The 22,684-nt window shown below is 41.6% G+C and overlaps 1 protein-coding gene across 3 annotated transcripts in view; it reads right to left on the bottom strand.

Annotated features, from left to right (window-relative positions):
• The window catches only part of LOC118214568 (contactin-associated protein-like 5), a 150,034-nt gene that overhangs the window by 7,649 nt on the left and 119,701 nt on the right, over nt 1-22,684 (bottom strand). For all 3 annotated transcript variants that reach the window (XM_035394642.1, XM_035394643.1, XM_035394641.1), the window contains 11 exons: nt 17,543-17,649; nt 15,972-16,091; nt 14,676-14,876; nt 10,042-10,198; nt 7,925-8,052; nt 7,270-7,440; nt 6,918-7,136; nt 5,663-5,899; nt 4,718-4,942; nt 1,485-1,618; nt 220-301 (listed from right to left, as the gene is read on the bottom strand). In XM_035394642.1, coding sequence (XP_035250533.1) covers nt 220-301; nt 1,485-1,618; nt 4,718-4,942; nt 5,663-5,899; nt 6,918-7,136; nt 7,270-7,440; nt 7,925-8,052; nt 10,042-10,198; nt 14,676-14,876; nt 15,972-16,091; nt 17,543-17,649 — 1,781 coding nt within the window. The remainder of the gene's footprint in view (nt 1-219; nt 302-1,484; nt 1,619-4,717; nt 4,943-5,662; nt 5,900-6,917; nt 7,137-7,269; nt 7,441-7,924; nt 8,053-10,041; nt 10,199-14,675; nt 14,877-15,971; nt 16,092-17,542; nt 17,650-22,684) is intronic.

Here is a 22,684-nt window from a genome sequence, read left to right as displayed (position 1 = left end):
CATTGCACAGCCATACATGCAAATCAAGGAATCACCATACAGTCTCCCTTTTGAAAACTTGAGGGCCAAACAAATGCTGTCTGTATAGAGGTGAAACTGTATAAATGCTTTGGGTGAAGTACCCCTTGTCAGGATTAATGGGAACCATTTTTCTGCATTAAACAAATAAGCGCTATTTGAGATCATGCAAAGGCGATTCCATTTTATAAACATGCTTACCTGTGACTTTTCCTAAAGTCAGGGACTTTAATGTGTTCCACTCAGACATCAGCTTGTATTTTTGGCTAATGTCTGTGTCAATCTGTCAGGGAGATCAAAAGAAAGTAAATCAAAAATCCAAATTCTTGAAGTATTTCACATTTATGTAATTTTCTTCCCCATCTCCCACTAAGAAACTAATAAGCACCAAGACCAAAGGAATTACAGGGCAGATTTAATTAATTGCAAGCTGGGAGAAAGCAATTTTGGACCACATGGACAAATTCTGAGATCAATTTACACATTTATTTAAAACTGAGCTGAAGCACAACCCAGGGGTCATTTCTGTAGTAGTGTTGAAATTCTGTTGTATACAATATTAATCATTTAATAAAAGTGAACTGCTGGTGACAATCACACATGACATAAGCTAAGGTTCACATTCCCAGTGAGAAGAGGACTAATAAATAGGACTAATAATTTATGTTATATATAGAATAAATGAATAATTAATCCTACAACTGCCTCAGATTTGGAAAAAAATAAGTCAGTCATGGGGTCCAGTGCAGTGGGGGAGGGCATACTATTAAACTCATATGCAAATCAATAAAGCTACATACTAGTCTGTCCATAACCTTAAATTCATAAATATGTTCTGCATTCAAGTTTGAGTACATAATGCCATGTGGATGACTGCACTGTATACTTTTGGGTATCTTGTGTAATTTCATTTAAACTCCATATAACTGCTTGCATAATGCGTACCACTCCGTCACTGAAACAGATTGAGTCAAGACACCCTTAATCACAAGATTGCTCTTTAATACATTTTTTTTATTTATTTTTTTTACTCCATACTTATTTGATTAGTCATTTGATTAGTTGAGGCACACTAGAAAGCATTAACATTCACAGCAAAATGTTTGGTTTTTACAAGAATTGTTATAAATGGTGAAATTTCAAATATATTTAGCTGGTTACAAATTCATTTACTATGGAATGCATCGCTTTCCTACTCAGTATCAGTTACTTCAGTTACACATGTTTGTGCTCCTCTGTAGCACCTCCTGGTGGTGATAAATGTAATTTCCCATTGAATAAAAAAAAAAAAATCAGCCTTTCTCCATCCACCTCTGTCCACTAATTCCACCTGCGGTGCCCCATCTACCGGGGCACAGTCAACTACATGCCTGGCCAAGGCCCAAGATCTTGTAGGCATTTCCACACCGCCTGTCCATCTGCACAGTAATGCTCATAGGAAAGACTTGTCACAACTGCTCTCTTACCTGGACATAAACATCCTTCCCCTCCCGGTGTATTTGAACCCGGTGGAGCTGCCCATCTGCTAGGCTGGTTGACTGTGGGATGAACACCTCTGGCGTGCTCTCCTTTCCCAGGTGGTACCAGATCTGTAAGCTTCCTGAAAAACCCAAGACCACACACCCACCCCAGCCCCACACACACCACACACTGTTGTAAAACCCTGAAAAACCATGTTACTCAAAGCCTAAGAATTCAAGGCATCATTAAATGCTTAATTAGTCTGGATGACTCTGAGTTGGAAAAACAGACAATAATGGGCTTAGACAAATTATTTAATTCACTCTTAATTTTCTATTGATACTCCACAATAGCAAATCAAGAGAAAGAAGAGAGAAGTACACTGCTATTCTGATTTCAAAGCAGATACTAGCTCTACATTTACATTCTTTACTATGGCTAAACTTGATTGATACAATCTTCAGAAAAAATGCCCCCGATTGTGATTAATGGGGTGGCACATTCCTCCGAATGTTAAAAAAATCTAGTAAACAGCAAGCATCTCGAGGAGCATTCGTGTAGACATAGATTTTCATTTTGATGTATGCCAAGGCTGTCCTTACTGATACAGATGAAAACGTTCTTAAACAGACATGGTTAATAAACAGCCACCGGTCTAACAACTTCAACCCCCCCCCCCCCTTCCCTCTCACCCTTATATCTCTCACTTCATGTCCCCTCCAGTCTCCTTGATAAACAAATGCGCAAGAGATTTGTCAGCCACAATTAGAGCCGCTGGAGTTGACGGTAATGCATCCTGAATTCAGAGGCGCTTGGTGGGGGGGGGGGGGGGGGGGGCAGGGGGGAGAACGTAAACCCTGACCTCACTGCACACTAGCCAACACACACCAGACTCCAGGCAAGAGGGAAGAGCTCTGGCTGTCGGGGGCCAGGTATGTCAGAGGGAGAACTGCTGTACAGAAGCACATCGGCATTACTGACATGCAGAGATACACCCCCGGGAATCTGACCCCCGGGATTGTTCCCGAGGGAACAGGCGTGAGGGAAGGTAAGGAATGCAGTTCAGATCCCGTTCAAAACAAACATAACCGCGCCCTCACTCCAAACAGCTAAATGTTAAGAGCTCTCTGCTCAGGGTAAATTAAAACTTCGGTCTGTGGCTAATCCTAACACTACAGGCCACACGGCCTGCTGCAAAACACTAGCTTGTGCATGGCGTTGGCCATTGCGAACAGAGTAATAACTGCCTGGATGCAGAGCATTCCAGAACAGACAGCCCATTTCCTGTATGACTGCTAGGGCAATGATGTCACCCACGGAGCTAGTGGAATGCAGAAATCATTTAGTTGCTTACACCGAAAGTACATAATAAACTCTCATTAAGGAAGCAAGTGGTAAAATGAAGAGGTGCCCATTAAGGCAATGAGGATATGATAATTGAATTGCTTCATTTTTCATTTGACACATTTGCCACCTCGTTGTATTGGCCTGTCACATATCACATGCTTTTGCTGAAGCATTTATTTTATATGTAATTATATTCCTTCACTGATTTCTCTCACCCGGTTCGTTTGCAAGTCCCGTAAATAAGACTGGTCATTGCGTGACATCGAGCTGTGTGTTCACTGATTGATTTTCCTGCAACTTGTTGAAACAAAGCCAAGCAGAAACATCCCTGGAGTAATTACTGTATACATGCCTAATCACTTATATTAGGAAAAATAATTAAATGTAACATAATGTATGAAAAGCATTTTATTAACAGCATTCATTATTATTATTGTTATTATTATTATAGTTTATTACCATATCCAGGTGGGTTGAAGTAATTTCATAAAACGTATGCATGATTAAGTAATGAATTAATCCCATCGTTGAAGACATGAAATATCAGTCATATTACACTAATGAGACAGCCCAGAGTCAAACTAGCAATTAAAGTAAATGGCTCAGCCAGTACTAATGGTGAACACACCTTATTGACAGAGTCGCTTGAGTGCCTATTGTTTTAACTTTTACACAGGGACATTCTAAAGGGCCCTTTAAGACTCACAATTGTCCTGCCTAATGGGTTTTCTCACACTGTAAAACACTCTTCTTTCCAACGTCCATTTTAATTTTGTCACTTGCTGCCTCACAGGCTTTCAACCAAACTTTATTCCTCCACTTAATCTTTTCCATTACGGCTAGTGGTTTTTTAAACAGCGTACCAGCACATAAAATATTCAGCCATGCCGTATACAATATTCATGTTGAGAGAGGCAGAGGCTGATGGTTTAGTGTTATCCGGTTGCCCTGTAGTGGGGGGGACTGTCACTCTTACAATCCCTGTACCACGTGAAAATAATTAAGATTTTGTAGTCAGGACTCTCCAGACCTCACAGTGATTCAGAAGACAGGTGCAAGAACATAGCGCTGAGGACATATGTCAGAATGGCTCCAAAGACAGCCATATTAGTAGATAGGAGCCAGGGGGTGTACATTTTGGCGGATAATGAGGATAAAGAAGAAATAACTCATCCACCGAACTGCGATAAGTACACAAGCGGGATGAGGTGTTCATTCGGGTGTCTGCAAATCACTTTTTTGAGGCTGACCGCTTGGTCGCAGTGCGTTACGAGCAGCAGATTTGCCTGCACATTACGTACGGGCGCCAGGGGTGACCGGCTCTCAGCTGGGAGAAGCTTCAGCCTGCCATCATCTGGGAACAAGCCATGCTCCCCGAAAGCTACTTCACACTGCAGATTTGTTCAGCCATGGAGATGTGCAAAGCTATGGTTAAGACCAAAGGTTAGCAGTGCTCTTTAATGAGATGCTGGGACACACAGGCTGCAGGGCTGGTGTGATGGAACAGAGGCCCACCACTCTGCAAAGGGTAATGTTGCATTACCCAAATGTGTTGCAGATAATGACATGAGCATGAATCTAAATAACATGTAGCAAGCAGCATCTGATTTTCGTTGTAAAGCAGCACATCCTGGTATGCAACGCCGCTCAGCCAAAGCTGTCCTCTCTGTCTTTGATCATCCAAAGCTAACAGACCAGCGCCAGCCAATTCATCTGCAAATAACCGCGCGCTGACAGAGCTCCAGGGCTCGGCCGCAGAAGGTTATCGGAAACAGTGAAACGCAGGCGGACGAAGGGGTACCAAAAACCCGAAATGCAACACACAACGGTGGCGAGGGCGACCTTCCAGCGGCGGTGGAGGAGAGGGGGCGGGAGCGGGACGTGGCGGTACCGTTGTGCGCCAGAGTGACGGCCATGTACTGCTGAGGGTGGGCGCTGGCGGTCAGCAGCATGGCGGGGGCTTGCGTGGTGAGGAAGCTGAAGGCCACGTTCGCCCGGGACTTCCTGCCGTCGCCGCGGGCGCCGGAGGACGGGCCGCTGTCGTTGCGCAGGAAGGACACCGGCTCCCGGAAGGTGTAGGTGATGGAGGAACCCCTCTCAAAAGATGCCGACACCTCTGCAGCGGGACACGGGGGGGGGGGACGGGGACGGAAGAAGGGTGCCGAAATAAAAGGAACAGAGAACCAGTCAGCAGAGAATATCATTCCTACCGTCAGGTACGCTCTCCAACGGGCTGACTGTTCTGGATTCCTTTTTATTTGTATGCAAATTAAAGGTATAAAAGTGGGTAATAACAGATCAAAGCAAATGGTACTTGTGATCACAACAATGCAGGAGATAAACTGCGCATTTATGCAAACAAATGAGATGGGGATTTGATTTAATCGCTGTCATCCACCGGCTGAATTTACATACGGCATATTATCAGGCTCAGAACAGCGTGGCTTGGCGGTGTGTAATGCATAAAACATTACCCTGCCCTCTGTTTTAATCAGAGAACGGTGAATGGGTCTGGAGTCGGCTGTCTAAAAAAATGGTAGCCGAGCAGATAAAAGCCATTGACAGGAAGTGACTCCTCTTGTTGGAATATCAGGGAGCCAAAGTGAGGAGACCGCTGTGATGTCAGAGCCAGAACCAAGCCATGCAAACGAGAAGACCGAAGAGATGAGAGACCCAGAATAAGTGACCACCGGCGACACTCTCGCTATCAGACAGCTGGGTGGGACTGTAAACAGGGTGGGTATAAACAGCCTGTAAGATCTTTATAAATGGTGATGATGATCTCACTTATCCCTCCAGACAGACAGTTGGTGTGACGTTGATGTGGGTGGTGTACCTTTCATGCAGTGCGGTCCCCCGTAGGCAGAGTGCGTGCAGTCGCAGGCGTAGCCGCCCCTCTTCTCCACGCACCGCCCGCCGTTCTGGCACAAGCTGTCGCTGCTGCAGTGGCCCGGGCAGCCAGGACTGACTCCGGGCGCCGTCCTCGCCCGCTCCTCCAGGTCCAGCGTCCGCCCGTTCAGCTTCAATGCCCGGATGCACCCCAGGAACCCGCTCTGCCGCGACAACGTCCCTCCTGCCACCGGCAAAGAGAGAGAGAGACGAGGTTACACCCCCATTTTAAACACCCACCAGATCCTCCGCTCTGTGTTGAACACTGAAAGGTCTGCCTTTCGGCCATTTTAGCCTTTAACATTCAGATGCGAGTGATCTTAAGAATGTTCAGTAAATATTGTGAGCTAAGACAATACTGTGGTGATGGATGTTTGCTACTGTCATGGAGTACCAGAATCTCCAGGCACAAAGCAAGAAAGAGGACAGAAGGAACACTGTAGCTGAAATTCTGGTTAGCATAGAATCTGTGGATTTTTACCCCAGATCTGAGCAGATGGAAAGTATTTAGTAGCTGTAAAGTGTTTGCAGATGTACCTTCCACAGGTATATGCAGCTCAGCAATGACAGCGCATTGAGCCTTCATGGACCCATTAATAGTGAGTACAGCTCCTGTGTGCTAGCCAATCACTGATTGATAGCCTTGGATGTTCCTACCTATTTCATAGTTCAAGAAGTCTCACGCTTTTATTGTTACTGTTGAGCTACTCAAAAACATATATCAAATATCATAAAAATTCTCATACAGCAATAACTAATGGAAGTATTGAAGCACTGAGCTAGAAGACAACCTTTAAATTAAAAATACCTGGGAAATATATATCCCAACCTTGAGAAAGTTAACAAAGAAATCTAATATGGGCTAAGTACATAGTGTGCTTACAATAGCACTAATATGAACCCTAAGTAATACCTCAGAATTTGTAGGATATATTACATGGGATGAATATCCGGTATTTGTTCAAAGAGCACCGACTTTGACAGTGACCCCCTTCAGGGTTTTATAAAATTGCTAAATTATTGGTTATGGACACATTCACAAGAGGTAGATCAAAAGTTGGTTATGTCAGTCCCAGAAGCCAATGGATATCCAAGCAGGGAATAGCAATAGGAAATACCAACAGGTTATCTAATAAGAAAACACACAGGAATACTGAGGTATAGGAAGACTGAAGGGATGCATGCGTTCTGCCCAGTCTTACCCACAAACAGCTGGCCGTTGAGCTGCAGGCGGAAGTGACCATTGGGAGGGGCTTCCAGGAAGCGGAGGGGCAGCTGGTCTACCTGTAGGGAGGCCTCCTTCACGTTCCTCTCCGCCCGCACGTAGTGCCACTGCTTATCATTCAGCGGAAGGTGGGACCTCACCAGCAGCACCGCCGGGCCATTCCCCACATCGAAGGTGAATGCCACTGACAATGGAGCTGAGGGGAAATCAGAGTCACGGTGAGACCTTGTCCAGTGCGCTGCAACCTCCTCCCTTCTCCAGCGCAATACCTCACTGTACTGAGTAATGGAAAAACTGCAAACTCCACCTTCCCCAAGGCACTGACTCACTGCTGAGCTCCACGCGGATGAAATCCTTGACTCCCAGGTTCTCCAGGAAGACCCCAGAGGGTGTGGTTGTCTTGAAGTAGAAGGAGATGCCTGCACTGAGTTCAGCCTGGAAGGTGGGGAAGTGGAGATACGACGAAGCCAGGTAGAAAGATGCTGCATTCCAAAAAAATCCTGAAAAGTAATACACATCTGTAACATTTTTTTTTACCCATTCGAAAATTGAGCACTTCCTGTTGACGGTGCACATGATGTGCTCATGGTTAGGTCAGAGCCAGAGGGGTTGCAGCCTTTTGTCATTATTCAGCACTTAATTGACCAATTAAAGAAACTGGCTTCTTGGGCCTGGAATGAGTACCAATTTTAAGGTAGAAAGAAAAACCAGCAGGGATTGCAGCCTGCTAGTATCTGGGCTGAGAGCCCCTTGGATAAGGTATTAAAGAAGAAATACATAAATTAATACTTAAATAATTAAGTAGATAATATTGACTTAAGTAGGAAATAGCTGTATAATAATGCTGTCATCAATGAGCAATTACTGATGTTTGTCAATACTTACATTTTTGAACGGAAACAGCAATATCGGCAATAAAAATTAAATAAAGCAAATCTATTCAATAATATGATTTCTCAATCAAAAAACAAACAAGCCACCTACTGTCCCCATAACAACGCAGTGGCCCGATTTTGTAGACTGCTTCAGCACCCGTCCTGTTTGTGTCCCCGATTGCAATTTCACTCATTGGCAAATGGTCTTTGTAAGAGAGGAGTCCAGTATCATTTGCCCTACAAGAACACAATCTGATTAGTGTATTGATTAATTCATGCCTCAAACACTGCCTGCTATCTTTCATTTTACTATAACTCCCTCTTGACTACAATTGCCACAATTAGCACACTGCAGCGCAAGGTTCTAGTAGCAATAGTGTGCGTTACAGAAATTTGTCATGAGGCAGTAAATGCTTCGTTCTCTGGACAAATGAATGATCTCTTGTTCCAAATCAATACCCACTGTAGGGTCTTATTTTACCTTTGTCTGTGCGAGATGGATGGTGTGCACTGTGGCTGACTCTGAAGGGATCTTTACCTAGTAAATAAGGCCTACAGGCTTTCCTCTTAAGTTAATATACAAGGCATTGCACATGCCCTGTGGGTGCCCTAAGAACCAAGGCCTGCAGTAAAAAAGATACATTTGCACATCAATTCCAACTTGGAGTGGAGCAATAAGTTCAGAAATTACTTTTGGTAAAAAAAAGCTATCTACCAACAACATTAAATCAATTAGACTTTAACTAAGCATGCTGTTAACAATTAATGAAGGTCGATCTACACTGATATAGGGGGGAAACACTTCTGGGACCAGAGTGCATCAGTTAAAAGTCATCTGAGCGCCTTAATTGAGAGGACAGTTAAGTAGGTAGGATAACGTAATTTACCCAAGTAGGACATTGTTGTTCCTGGAACAACATTCCTACTAATCAATTATTACCCTCTGATGTCATCAGTGCTGTGCCAAAAACCTCCCACTCCTGAGCCATTTCAAAATTCGCTCCAGGACACCCCAGTTTCCAGAGAGAGTTTTTACACACCATATCACTGTATTTCTGTTTACAAAATTTTATAAAATTGTAAATTTAGAGAAAATATTTTAGCGGCACCATAATTCAATCATTACTGTATATATGAGCAATATTAGTGGCTTGTATTTGTAGCTGAGGTAGTGCAGAGTCCAACTGAGCTAAGATAGCTAGCTAGTTGCTAGTTAAACTTTACTAGTAAGACTTTAAGGTTCACCAATTAATGCTCAACTAAATAGTAATTAAGCATATGTTGACTTACTAGTTTTTTATGATAAACTAATATGCTGATAAATTTGTACTTATTCATGAAATAATTAATTACAGTACTAAATAATATTTAGACGAATTATTAGTAAACAAATTTAGTTACTAGAAAATATTCCCATAATATCAGGATTGCTATTCCAGTTTTAATCCAGGATTGTCACTGAAGTGTTGACCCTGGATATACATGGTAATGTTGATCCAAGATCATCATCACATCAACCATCCTAGAAATAGATTTTTATAGACAATATAAATGTTGATCATGGATATATTTTCAATTGTTCATCCAGAATGATAATGATAATTGCCGTGTCAATAACATATTTGCAGATAGATAGATTTGTTAATGTGATCCAAGATTGTCATCACATTGTGATATTGGGATAGATCTGCCAATGTTGATCCAGGATTATCATCACATTGTGATATTAGGATAGATTTGTCAATGCTGATCCAGGATGATCATCACATTGTAATATTAGGAGAGATCAGCTAATGTTGACCCAGGATGGTAATTTTCCATTTTCACAGACAATATATATATATATATATATATATAGTTTTTTATTGTTAGAAAAGCAGATCATTCTGGAGAATTCTGAAATGGCCCAGTGGCGGCTGTTCGGCACAGACTGATGACATCAGAGGGCAATGATTGGTTAATAAGAATGTTGTTCCAGGACCAAAAATGGTGATGTTGATCCAGGAGCATATTCTACTTGTCTAAATCACATCATGCTAAGTAGGTAGGCCAATAAAAAGGGGAGAGCCAAGAAAGAAATACAAGCCTAATAGACAAACAGACAGGAAGGGAAACCTTCAAACAGTTTTGGAAGCTCAGCAAACAGGAATGAAGATAGATAAACACAAAGGCAATCATTCACACAAAAGGACAATGAAAAAGGAAAGAAGCAAGCTGTTTAGTTACCAGGAGTCTCTATTCGCATCACAGTTGCAGAAGTAGTTCATATCAATACAGTTGCCATCCAGGCTACAGGAGCACTGCTGCACTCCAGGCAAGAAGCCCCCCCAGTAAGTGCGTCGCTCCCCGTTCCTGTCCATCCACCAGGACAGCGGGGTCCCAACTGAAACAAAGCACAAACGAGAGGAGACCATAATCCAGTACCCTAATGAAATGCAAGAGTTTATTTCCCCATTGAGCTTCAATTCATCTGGATGGCCCTTTCTATGTGTTTGCCCGACTGCATAACCTGATCCACATGGTATGAAGGGTCAGTGCACCCTTCCAACCTCTGATCAGCATGGTTCCTATTAAAAAAAGAAAAAAGAAAAGCAATTGGCGTCCCTGCTATAAAAGCGGTTGCCCGGCTTGAGTAAGGATGTATAGGTAGGCTTCTTACTTCCAATATAGAATTGAATAAATCCCATAAAACACCTAGTATAAGCTTGCCTGATTATTTCCATGCACCAAGAAGTGGAAAATAAGATTATTTTGCTTTGCTCGGTAAAGAATGAGTTTGCATCTGTGCGTTTGTGTGTGTACAACAGAGAAAAATATTTTTCAATTTATGTAGGGTCTAGAAATGCACTTGGCAGGGGCGTAGGAGTGAGTTGGGGGGGGGGGGGGGGGGGCATTTGTTCCCCATCCCCTCTCCCGCCCACCCACAGAATAAATATAGTTTGTGGAAAAGTTAATTGGTTCCTCAGGAGGGCACAAGAATGAAAGATATTGAAATGTGTGAATGAAATGCATCACAAACATTCTGTTTTTAGATGCATAACTAAATGCATACATAATAAATGTGCCATAAATGTTTCTTACTCAGAGTGTGGGGTGCATGCCAACTGAAGAAGGTTGAAGAAGAGCTACTCTACATGTCAACACCAACACCAACACCAAAATATAACTTTAGAAATATCTATATACTACAATTTGAACAATGTAAGCAACTTATTTTAATACGTTAATAGTGATATCATAGTATTCATGTTACCTTCCTCCAATACGACTGCAAACTTCCTCGCAAAATCTTGTGGTGCACGATTTGAATAGGGTGATTTCTTTAAAAATTATGAATGAATGGTATTTGATTACTTCATTCAAAAGAATGATATTTTCTGTAATGGGTGGACTTGATGCTTGCGCTCCTACAGCATGCCAATCAAAATGTTTTTTTTTTTTTGTTGGTATAATTAACACAGGGGCTGGGGGGGGGGGGGGGGGGGGGGAGTTTAACAGTTTCCAATATTGGGGGGGACATGTCCCCTCTGCCACCCCCCTACTTGCTACTCCCCTTCTGCTTAGACTGGCTGTACAATCAAGAGTATGCTCATGAAAGCTACTGAACACTATGGACGTCACTGTACCCATGCACTATTTGATAAATGTAAAGCACTGATTATATAAATTACGGCATTTGAAATGGCTATGAGATTAATTTTGCCGGCTCTGATATTAAATTGGAAAAGAAATGCTATCATGGGGGAACAGTTTCTTGTGGGAAGTACCCCTTTGAAACAAAGCACCGTTTTAAATCAGGGTGAAGTGTTCATGTTGGGAGTGATTAAAGGGATACAGCACCCACCTACAGAGAGCAATTACAGCAAATTACAACCTGGGATTGTCAATCATTTCCTGGCATGTGATGTTTATTAAATACTTTTGTTTCAGCTTTGTAAAGCTTCGAACACTATGTTGGCAGCCTATTTTGTACGCGACATGTTCAGAATTGGATTGCGTGCCCTGCCGGCATTCACATACTGCACTTCCAGTACACATGTGGAGACAGCTGTCCTGCTAAGTTACACGGCCATAAAAGCTCATTCATACAGAGGAGCGATAAAAGAAGGGGAAGCCTGTCATTCTGCCACCTTCCGGCATGTATGTTGCTGTGCGACCAACAACGACTTTTGAATTCAACTCCAGTTGGACCTGTTAATATTTTACATAAAAGGAACACACTGACAATCCCCAAATTCAGAGGTCACTGTGGCGGGAAATGAAAGGAACCTGACTCACAAGACAGAATCTTTATGCCACCCTGCATAAAGTAGCACAGGCACTGGCTCTGAATGACAGGTGCGCCGACATTCACTGGCACAAGAAAGGTCTTCCAAATTCTCCAACGTTCTTCACCGTGAACCTGGTACGTGTTGATGGGGACACCCTGTTCGATTTCATTTTGCAACTGTTTTGCAGTGCAAACCCCCCCCCCCCCCCCCACCAAAAAAAAAAAAAACAAACAAACAAAAAAAAACTAATCCCTTACATCGTCTTTATGGACTCAACTTTGGAAAGCAAGAGGCAGGAATGTCATCTTCTCTGGTGCGGTGCTGTTATTTCACTGCTAACAACAATCACTCTTTCAGTTGCCATTAAACTCAAGAGGCCTTTTCTCAATTGTACCATGGGAAAAATGAATTTTGTTGCAGCTTCTGTGGAAGACATGATTTGTTGAAATGCAGAGTCTGAGAGAATAGTACCATACTTTGCTTTATCTGCATCCTTCATTAGTCGTTTTAAAAATATGAATTAAACCTGTAATCATTTTCAAAGCTCTGGAAATTAGAACAATGAGTTCAGTTCTCATTTTAAAATCAAACATGTACTCCCCACAAACTTTAAAACTTAATTCCAAAACTTTTACTTTTGTCAAACAATGTGCTTTTTAATTATATTGGGCTTTTAAACTACAGCTCATATTTTGCCTTTAAGTGATTTGTGCCTGCAGCAATATTTGGCCAAGCTTGAGCGAAATATTTAATTCCTGTGCATCTAATTAAAATTGAATTATCAAGGAAAAACAAACAAAACAAAACCATTAAAAACCCCATTGACAAAGCCACCTTCAGAATTAGACCCGATAATTAATCATTTTAATTAGCAAACTGTTTTGTATACATCTGGATCAGGCAACTTTGTGAAAAAAACAGTCAAACAATCAATATTGTCTCAAAGCATATATTTGACATGTTCAGAAATGAAATGTGAGTAGTCAACTCAATAGACATTCAGGAAATGCCAAACTGTGTGTTCAATGCAAAGGGAGATTTAAAGTGAAAACTGAATTAAAATGTAGCCTTTCTAATTACACCTGTCAATAGGTCTTAAACGTGACTTTAACTGAAATGGGTTTGATTTTACTCCCAGTAGATGGCTAGAAACAGTAACCGTCAAGCATATTCATTTAAAGGTCAGGTGCAGATGGTAAAATTGCATTATTTAATTTCTTAACAGAAATTCATATTCAATGTAATTGTAAAACGTGCACATACTATACATTTCACCAGCTGGATAATTCATCAGGTGAGCGAATTCATAAAATGTCCGATCCATAAAATGGATGCTTTGGCAAATATTATCTTGATTGAAGACCATGATTAGCCCATTAGCTGAATTAGACTTTCATTGAATCAGGTATTTCTCTTTTATAACTCAGCCCATGAGCAAAATTATGCAGTTGATGAAGTGGCAAGCAATGCGTAATCTATTTAATTGGCTTCATTCAAACTGGCACTTCTCTGATAAGATATCTCAGATAATTACATAAAATTTAATCATTTAAAGTAAGGGTTGTGGGGGCAGTGGCAGATATAGAAAATTATACATGGGGTGGCAAATGGGTCGCAGGGTGTTTTGCCGGGGAAAAAAAAGAAAAGATCAGTTTTGGTGACTTCTGAAAGATAGATCAGCCAACCTCAATGTAAATTAACACAGAACACACAACACAAGCATCACAATGATATACCTGATAATACCTGTAATATGATTATTGTATATCAGTCCATTACACTTATACAGAAATCCTGTACTGTACATTCTAACTCAGCATAGATTCTTCATTTTAATGTTTGTGCATGCGAACCATCTATATAGCCTCTTGAAGACAGAGAAAACAAATTTCAAAACACAACAGCATCCAATGCGGATGGGTGCATATGAAAAGGAACACTGCAATGCACTGTGCATTTCAAGGGCATACATTTAGTTAGAATATGGGAGGGGAGTGTTTGAAATGACCCTAAGAACTGCAACCCCCCCACAGAACAGCTGTGCATTGATTATGAATTGATAGAACAGATTACTGATCAGTAAGGCTGATTAGTCAAGGGCATTAATCAAGGGCATTCGTCTTGGAATGGACTTCCTAACCTACACAAGGCTATAATTGGAAGTTTTCCATACGGCGACTGAATGAATCGCATAGGCTGGACCAACAGCTCTTTGTCTCTGAAAACTATATAACACTAATGCATTGGATCTAATATTTTTGAAGACTGCACTTGTACCTCTTCCCGACCGGTTGTTTTATTAAAACATCAAAAGGAGCCCCTGACTCTGTCGTTTGTTATCTTTATCTTCACCTATTTTAAGAGTTTAGGCAGTACGGTGACATTGTGCTGAATTTAATTTTGCATTATATTTTCAGGGGGTAGAAGGTAGGGTGGCAATTGGGTAGGCAAGCCCTGCCACCTTGTAGATCCACCTCTGGTGGAGAGAAACATTTAAAGAGCAACCTTCATTCACTGTATGTTCATTAAAAAACCTATTTTCCATTCCTTCATAGTGCAAAAATACGTGGCCAAGTTGAGGGAACTCACCTTTGGTGTTGAAGAGGCGGGACTTCCTGCACTGATAGACCACTTCCTGTTGACACTGCTCAGATCCAGTCACCAGTGTGCGCAGCTGTTCGGGCGAGGCATTGTAGTTGAAGCTCATGATGTAGGGTCTCTGCAGCGTGGAGCCTTTCACTCTTACAGCCTCTGTGCTGTTGTGGGGGACCACTGTCCATACCCGGTCCCCTTACGTAAAACAGGTAGAAAAGAAGATTCCCTTTTAGCCTTTAAAAAAAATAAACCTACAAAATAATCTACAAAACGAAGAGCAGAGTGCGTAAGCATCAAATCAAGGGCGCAATTAAATTAAATCTAATATATTTTTTCCTTTCTCAAAATTGAGGCCATTCATCAGTCATCCTGGAAGCACTGAAAAAGCTTTAGCAATTGAGGAAAGCAGTGTTTACCCCGGGTCTCAGCAAATTGAATTTCCAATCTGTAATCATTTAAGCCTCTGTTTGGTTTAATTGAGGTCAGCCATGGTCAGATGCATGTGTAAGGCTCCAACATTTGTGTGAGAGAGAAGCGGCTTTGATTGGGCATGCGTCACACCGGTTAAAACAACAACAAGAAAAAAAAAAAAACACCCTCTTGGTGGCCTTCCAAAATCGGGCATCCGAGGAGACCGAAATCATCAACCCTCTGTAAGGCAACATCAGGCAAGATGTCCTATTTGGGAGATGCCGATAGAGTGCCATCCCTCTCCCATCCCTGCCATGGGACACGGGGCACAGGGAGCACGGGGTTATCAATCTTTATCCTGACGGAAGCCCGCTCTGATTAACGAGCTTGTCTCCACGCCGACGTGCGGCCCCAGCTGGGGCCTTGCCTCATCTCCCGGCCGCCTAATAGGCCTGTTTGCAGCGAGGCGACACGCGGCACATATCTGTCTCTGACAGGATGAATATCGGGCACGAGGAGAAGAGGAGCCTGAGGACTGTTAAACACTGCATCGGGAGGGTGAGGGCTGTAAAGAACCCTGTGTGCCTGAAACAGCTGTGAATGGGGCGTGTGATGATGATGATGATAATGATGATGATACTACTACTGCTACTGCTACTATTACTACTACTACTACTACTACTAATAATAATAATAATAATAATAATAATAATTGGATGGACTGTGAAAATATGAGCTCATGAATGAAAGACAAGTTTTACCAGTGGGCTAAAAGCTGGTGCACGTGAAATTGATAGATTCTAGAGTGACTAGCTGCAGGATATTTAGGGTATAGTGCAGTACTGTATGTGGAGGGTGATGTGTTGCAGGTGGGCTCACCTGTCATGTTACAGTAAACCAGCATGGGCCCCAGGGGACCACTCCCATCAGGATCTATGGAGAAGTAGCCAGAAGAGCTCCCAGTTTGTCTGTAAGCCTCGCATGACGGTTCATAAACAGCTAAAGGGTGCAAGAAGGAGAAAGTTTAAGTTTTTCAATTGTGTGACTTTACCTCCCACAACAAAGTGAATGAGATTTGTGAGCAAAATCCAAACCAAACAAGTCACTCATCATCAAAAGTACTGCTTTCTGCAGTTACTGAACTGCTCCTGCATATGCTGATTAAAATCAATGGTACACAGCAGACAAAGTTTTTGTACAAAGTCATAACTACTGTTGATTTGTATTCATCTGTAAGGAGGTAAACATCTCTGTTTACAGTGGCTACTAAACAATATGCCCCTGATAAAAAAATATAAATAAATAAATGCATGACACAAAAAGATGCATAATAGTTTATGAACTCTTAAGCAAGCAAGCATTTTCCATGGGCTTACTCAATAAATGTATTTCACATTATCAGCCATATCAATCTCATCTCTGTCATGAAGACCAACTGCACAATGCATTAAAAAGCAAATGAAAACTTTGATAACTGTTTCAGGTCTTACACACACACACACACGCACACACACACACACACACACACACACACACACACACACACGCACACACACACACACACAACGGATAAAATACGATGCGAGAGTTGGGTCATTTCCATCACATGACCCAAGCAGGTCAGCCAATTACGGCAGGTTAGAGCAAGCAAACAGAGAAAACAGAGCAAACAGAGCAAGAAAGATTTAGTTTAGGACAGTTTAAGGCAGGGATTCTCAAATATGGCCCTCGAGGACAGTAGCACGGCTGGTTTTAATTCTTCTCCTCTAATCAGGACTGATATAAACCTGGGACCTGAGGTGAGTTAAATCGCTGCCCATTCAGTGGCATTAATGGATCAATTAACTATCGAGTAGAAAATAAAACCAGGAGTACTATTGGCCTTTAGGACCAGATTTGAGAGTCCCTGCTTCAAGGGATAAACAGTGCAACAGAGAGACAGGTGCAGGTAGGGTGCGATGGATCATTATTGCAGACATTGGATGTGGTTTCAGCAGAGATTTTGTATATGGTGGAGAAAAGGTGTATAGAATGCATATTCCCTGGGTGGAGGATGGTTTAAGGTAGGGAGGGTGAGTGTAGGGTTCAGCAGATTGATCAGTGTAATGGGTTTAGGTCTAGAGCTGGGCCAGGGGACAGGTGCTATGTGGGTATGATTTGTGGAGGAGAAGATGGGCACATTTTGGGCAGGGCATTCAGTGGGCATCAGATAACGGTGGTCAAGTGTTTAGTGTGTAAAAAAATAAAATAAATGAATAAATACTGTAAATTATACATAACATTGGTTATTTGTTTCGTGTATTTCGTGCAGGTGCATTCTGTGCTTGGTGCACGGTAGGTGTCCGTTTGGAATACACTGGACATTGAATGGGTATCGGACGGGATTGGGGTGGGTGTATGGTAGGTTGGATGAGTGTTTAAATAAAATGAGATGTCTCCGACTGACTCACAGTTATGGCAGGTGGCTCCACTGTACCCGGTCCCAGAACAGTTACAGTAAAAGGCAGTCCAGGACTGGGAGCACTGCCCTCCATGTTCACAGAAATTGGGCAAGCATCTGGAATAAGAGAGACCTCCAGACATCAGGATATTAATGAAGATTCTGCTGAAATAAAGGGAAATACCAAGAAACCTCTATATGGAAATTACAACACATGCCAAACAAGCTGACATGAATAGAAAACAGAAAAGTTACAAAGAAAGGGAGAAAGGATAGAAAGAAGTTAGTAAATGAAAAATCAATGGTTCCTAGGAAGAAATACAAGAGTTTATTTTTTCAAAGCACCTGAAGTATGTAAATTCATGATGCTGGAACACATGTAACAACAGAAGATTCCTGTAATCCAACAAGCAGGTTGGCAGCCATGATCTGTGTGTGGTTAGACTGACTTTCTTATTGTTGGGAAAGGGGGCAGGAGGGTTCGGTCTGGAGTACAGTTTTACCACAGATGGAGACATGTAGACATCTGGCAAAAAAAGTTGTAAATATCAAAAGGAAAATTCTCTGTATCTATTCCTGGAGAAAAATAATAATAATAAAAATTGCAGTTTTCCACCTTACCCTGAGCACTGACACGCAAGGGAGACCACTCTGTTTATCAGGCACTTGCCGCCCACCTGCAGTGTGCACTCAATTGGTCTCATTTACGAAACATGCGTACGATCACACTTGATTGTAAACTGTGAGTAAGAACATTTCCAAGAACACTTTGGCTTTCATCATTTTTTTCCTTATCGGTATTTGTTCATGGCTGTTTCCTAATGCTAACCACATGAACAGGATTGCATTTAAAATTAACAGCATCAGCATTCATCATCTCATATACCTGGAATATGCACAAAAACAAAGGTCTGCACATGTGTCATGAATCCCACATTGGTTTTTCGATGGAACATTTTTTTTAGAACAAAAATAAGAATAATTTCAGAAAAGTTTTGTGAATGAGGCCCGTTGAGTGCACGGCCAAACCGGGGGACTGCGCAGCGAAAAGAAGCAGTGACTGGCAGCGCAAGCAGGATGGTGTTCAACAGAGCACGCTGCAGCGACGAGACAGACCTGCAAACACGACTCGCCTTCAACATCTCAAAAACGTCCGCAGGAACGACTGGTTAAAAAAGGTATCGCCCTCTTACAAATGAAGCACATACCGAGTAATATTTGGTGAGTGTGAAGAAAAGCTCACTTTTCTGTTTGCCCAAACCCTCTCATTCCCAGAGTGGCTCAAGTGTGTATTTACCTATTTATTGACTCATTAAATAAATATCCATCATCAAACATATTCAGCCTGGTGCTTGAATGTTTTAGACATGTGTAGAGACGTCTCTTCCATTCTCAGTAGGCAGGTTTATTTTTAGGGGGATTTGTGCAGCTGAGCGCTAATCCCACACAAACTGGTGCAGTTTCAGCACAGCTCTGTCCCCGCCCTTGGAAATGGGGGAGTGGGTCACATGGTGCTCCATCACCATAACAGAGGACAGTGAAGACAAAGATTGAGTGTGCTTGAATGCAGATTATGCGCAGACGGTCAACTCTGTAGTCTTAGCATGGAAAGTTCTGTCCACAACACAACTGAACCTTAAATCTGGCATCTTATAAATATTAATAAAGGGGGGAAGATCAAGGACAAACCTGAAGCGATGGATATTCCGTCTCCTTAGAGACGTTCAGAAATTGTAATATAATACCAGGAGCTCGTATCAACAATCATAAACTCCTAAAGTTAGTAGGGAGGAGGGTAGGAATGAAGGACCATCTGGTTACTCTATAGGATCTGAGAAGTGAAGCAGACAAGCCATGGCAAAAGGGGGTGGAGTGTAAATTTTTATCATGCCCAGAATTTCCATCAGCAATGCTGCTAATGATGATTTTAAGTGTTAATGTTATTACTCAGAGAAAATGGAAAGATGCTGAATGGGAATATATGTGGGAAGTGAATGTGTCTCTGTTGGGTGCTCCAGAGCATTTCTCCACCTTCTTATGATTTATCTTCAAGCTCCTTAAATTTTACAATTACCAGCCTTTTATGCAGGCATATAATAAACTGTTTCATCTGCAGAGCAATTTCCTAATGCCGTTATATACTTGCAGAGACAATTTCCAGACGAATTCACGGCTGAAACACGAGTCAACTTCAATAAAGATCGTGTTTGAAATGACGTTTTAATAATTTCTGTGCGGTTTTCTTTTTTTTCACCATATTTAGGCCTGAATGGAACATGGTTTTCATGGATCATAAAATTATAATAATGGATCAGCAGGACCGTAGCATAGATCCCCTCAGTATTTTAGAGAAAAAAAAAGTGGTTCAAAAGAGTGTGTGAACAATACACAAAAAATCTTATTTCTCTCTCGATGAAGACCCCTGAACGAATGAACCTACCAACCCCATACAAATTAGAAGGGAGAAAGAAAGTTTCTTTTTAAAAGTGTATCTCATTCTGCTGGGCGGAGTTATACATTTCATAATGCCCTTATCTCATGCTTGCCCATGCTGGGGCTCTCAGAAGTCTATAATTGGACCAAACCAAACTTCAGCCTGTTTCATTTGGGACTAAAGTCTCTCATTAGTTGAGCTCTAGAGAGAAATAGTGCTTTGATCTCCTCTTCTGCTGCAATCTTTTAATTCACAGACATTTCAGCAGTACTTCTGCTTGGCAATGAATCTACACATGCGTCTAATTGGATCGTCAGCCTGCTGGAACAAAGGTGCATACGCGACCAGTTTCTAGTGCATTGCACGGCTCCTATGCAACGTGCGCAATAGACCAATCACAAGCATGGATCTACCTGATCACAAGCACACACACCTTAGCTAGTAACACACAGTACATATACGCATATGAGCTTGAAATACAAGACTAAACTTATATACTCAGAAACCTGAAAATAGTAATGCATCAATCATAATATGTATTACAATCATACATATTATGCTTGTAATGCATACAGGCCATGCTTGTAATACATGCATGAAGCATGTATTAAACTAAAAACTTTAAACTAAATATTTCAAACATTTAACAAATATTCCATACATCTCTGAGGACAACAGAGGAGGGGGAGCATTTTCAAATACGAATCCCTGAAAACATGTTCACTGCTTAAGAAAATAAAAATAGACTGTATAATAGATTGTTTGTATAACAAGGCAATCACAAACAGGCACACAACCATGTTCACATTTAAAACAGAAAAGCAAAAAACTAGCAACAGCAACAAAAGCATTTCTTTCCCTGTGTAATTGCTACTAAGCTTGAAAGAAGAAAAATGCAAGGATCAAACCTTGGTCTTCACAAAATACTACAGTTCTCTCCACTACACCACCATTTATCACACAACATGCGGGTACATTAGAATTTAAACAACACTGTTTGTGGTACTGAATAAGCAGTTAATAAACCAATCATAAGTACATGTGTATGTTATGGCTTGTCATGTAAGGCCACTTAGAATACCGCCCTTACGCAGGACATAGGAAACTGGAGACATGGGATTTGTGGTCTTCTTGCCAACATGGCCTTAGTCTCATATTAAATATGAGCCAGATCAATGGAATTGTCACTAGAGATGCTGGCATGCCTCATTTGACTGCTCAGTGTAGTGTATGGAATTATAATAAAGTTCCATTCACATTACATTTACATTATTCATCTGTGAGATTTTTTTTTCCCAAAAGGTACTTACAAGGCTATTACAGAAAATAACACAGAATGCAAATGAAAATAGTGCCTACAAGCAACAGACAGTCAGATGGCATTGAGGGATTCTTCACTGCATGGTCACACGCTGGTAAGAGATTCCCATTAGGTTCTGTTCCATTTCCATGTGTGGTCACAGAGAGCAATTAGCAATGAGAGTCTCTCTCATATCGTCTGCTCTGGTTGAATTAGTAACATGTTACATTAAACGGCTTTGAAGCCACTCACCCCGCACCCCCCTCTACCATTCCCCCCGCCAACCCATTTCAAGGACCCACTGAGAAACAAATACAGCCAGCATTGCATGTTCAGATGTATATGTGTATGGGAGTACCACTTAAGCTGATTTATACACTGAAATAAGACTGGGCGATGTACCACGATAATAATTATTGGATGCAATTAAGGTTGTCGCCACCGTGTGGTGTTTTGCCTCTCTTTTGGTCTTTTTATCTTTAATTATACTTGATGCGGTAGTAAAAAACCACACTTCAGAGGCTACGTGAAATGCTTCCTGAAATAACGTCACCACAGTTATCTATTGGGTGTTGATAAGACAGCCAATCAGCATGTAAGACCTCACAGCTTTCATGTGACAAAAATCACATTACATGATCACACGGAAGCTGTTCGACCTTGCTGCTGATTAGCTGTCTTATCAACACCCAATAGATAATAGTGTTTACGTGTTTATCATCAAAGCATTTCACGCAGCCTCTTTAGTTTGGTTCTTTACTATCGCTTCAGGCGTAATTAAAAGAAGAAGATGAAAAGAAAGGTGGTAATGCACCATATGGTAGTGAAGACCGTTACTGCATTTGATAATTGCCACTGTGGTGTATCACACACCCCTACCTTGTACACATTTTTTTGATTTTTTTTTGATGGAATGAACAGATTTCCTGGGGTAAAGTGAACTGCTCATACATTTTCGTCTTTATGGCACTGAAAGCAGCCACATATGGTCTAGGCAAACACTTAAGCCTCAAGGTGTTCTTTTCTTCTTTTCAATACCTCTTGCCATCTACCCACCACCTTTATTCACCATATACTGGCTTAACCTGAAAATATACCCAAAAAGTGGATATCTTGATGGTCTCTGTACACTGAGAGAGACCATTCCATGGTTTGGCGCAAAACCATGTTTGACGCAAGAGGAGAGGAGGCACGCGGGTAAATCTCTGACCTCCTCCCTTATCAAGCACATGCAGTTGTGTGGGGATAAAGAGGGCCAACCCAAGGAGGCATCAACTTCTAGAAGTTGTCAAATTCAGCTTTGTGAGATAGGGATACTGCATGATGACATCTGATAATAATTTAGAGGCAGAGGTTCTGAAGCATGCACTTAAAAAACAGAAATAAAACAAACAAAAATCCAATTTCTTGTTATTTTA

Source organism: Anguilla anguilla, chromosome 15, assembly GCF_013347855.1.
Source record: "Anguilla anguilla isolate fAngAng1 chromosome 15, fAngAng1.pri, whole genome shotgun sequence".
Classification (NCBI taxonomy): domain Eukaryota; kingdom Metazoa; phylum Chordata; class Actinopteri; order Anguilliformes; family Anguillidae; genus Anguilla; species Anguilla anguilla.
Note: the sequence above shows the minus strand (reverse complement) of the source record. Positions and strands in the feature narration are given on the sequence as shown.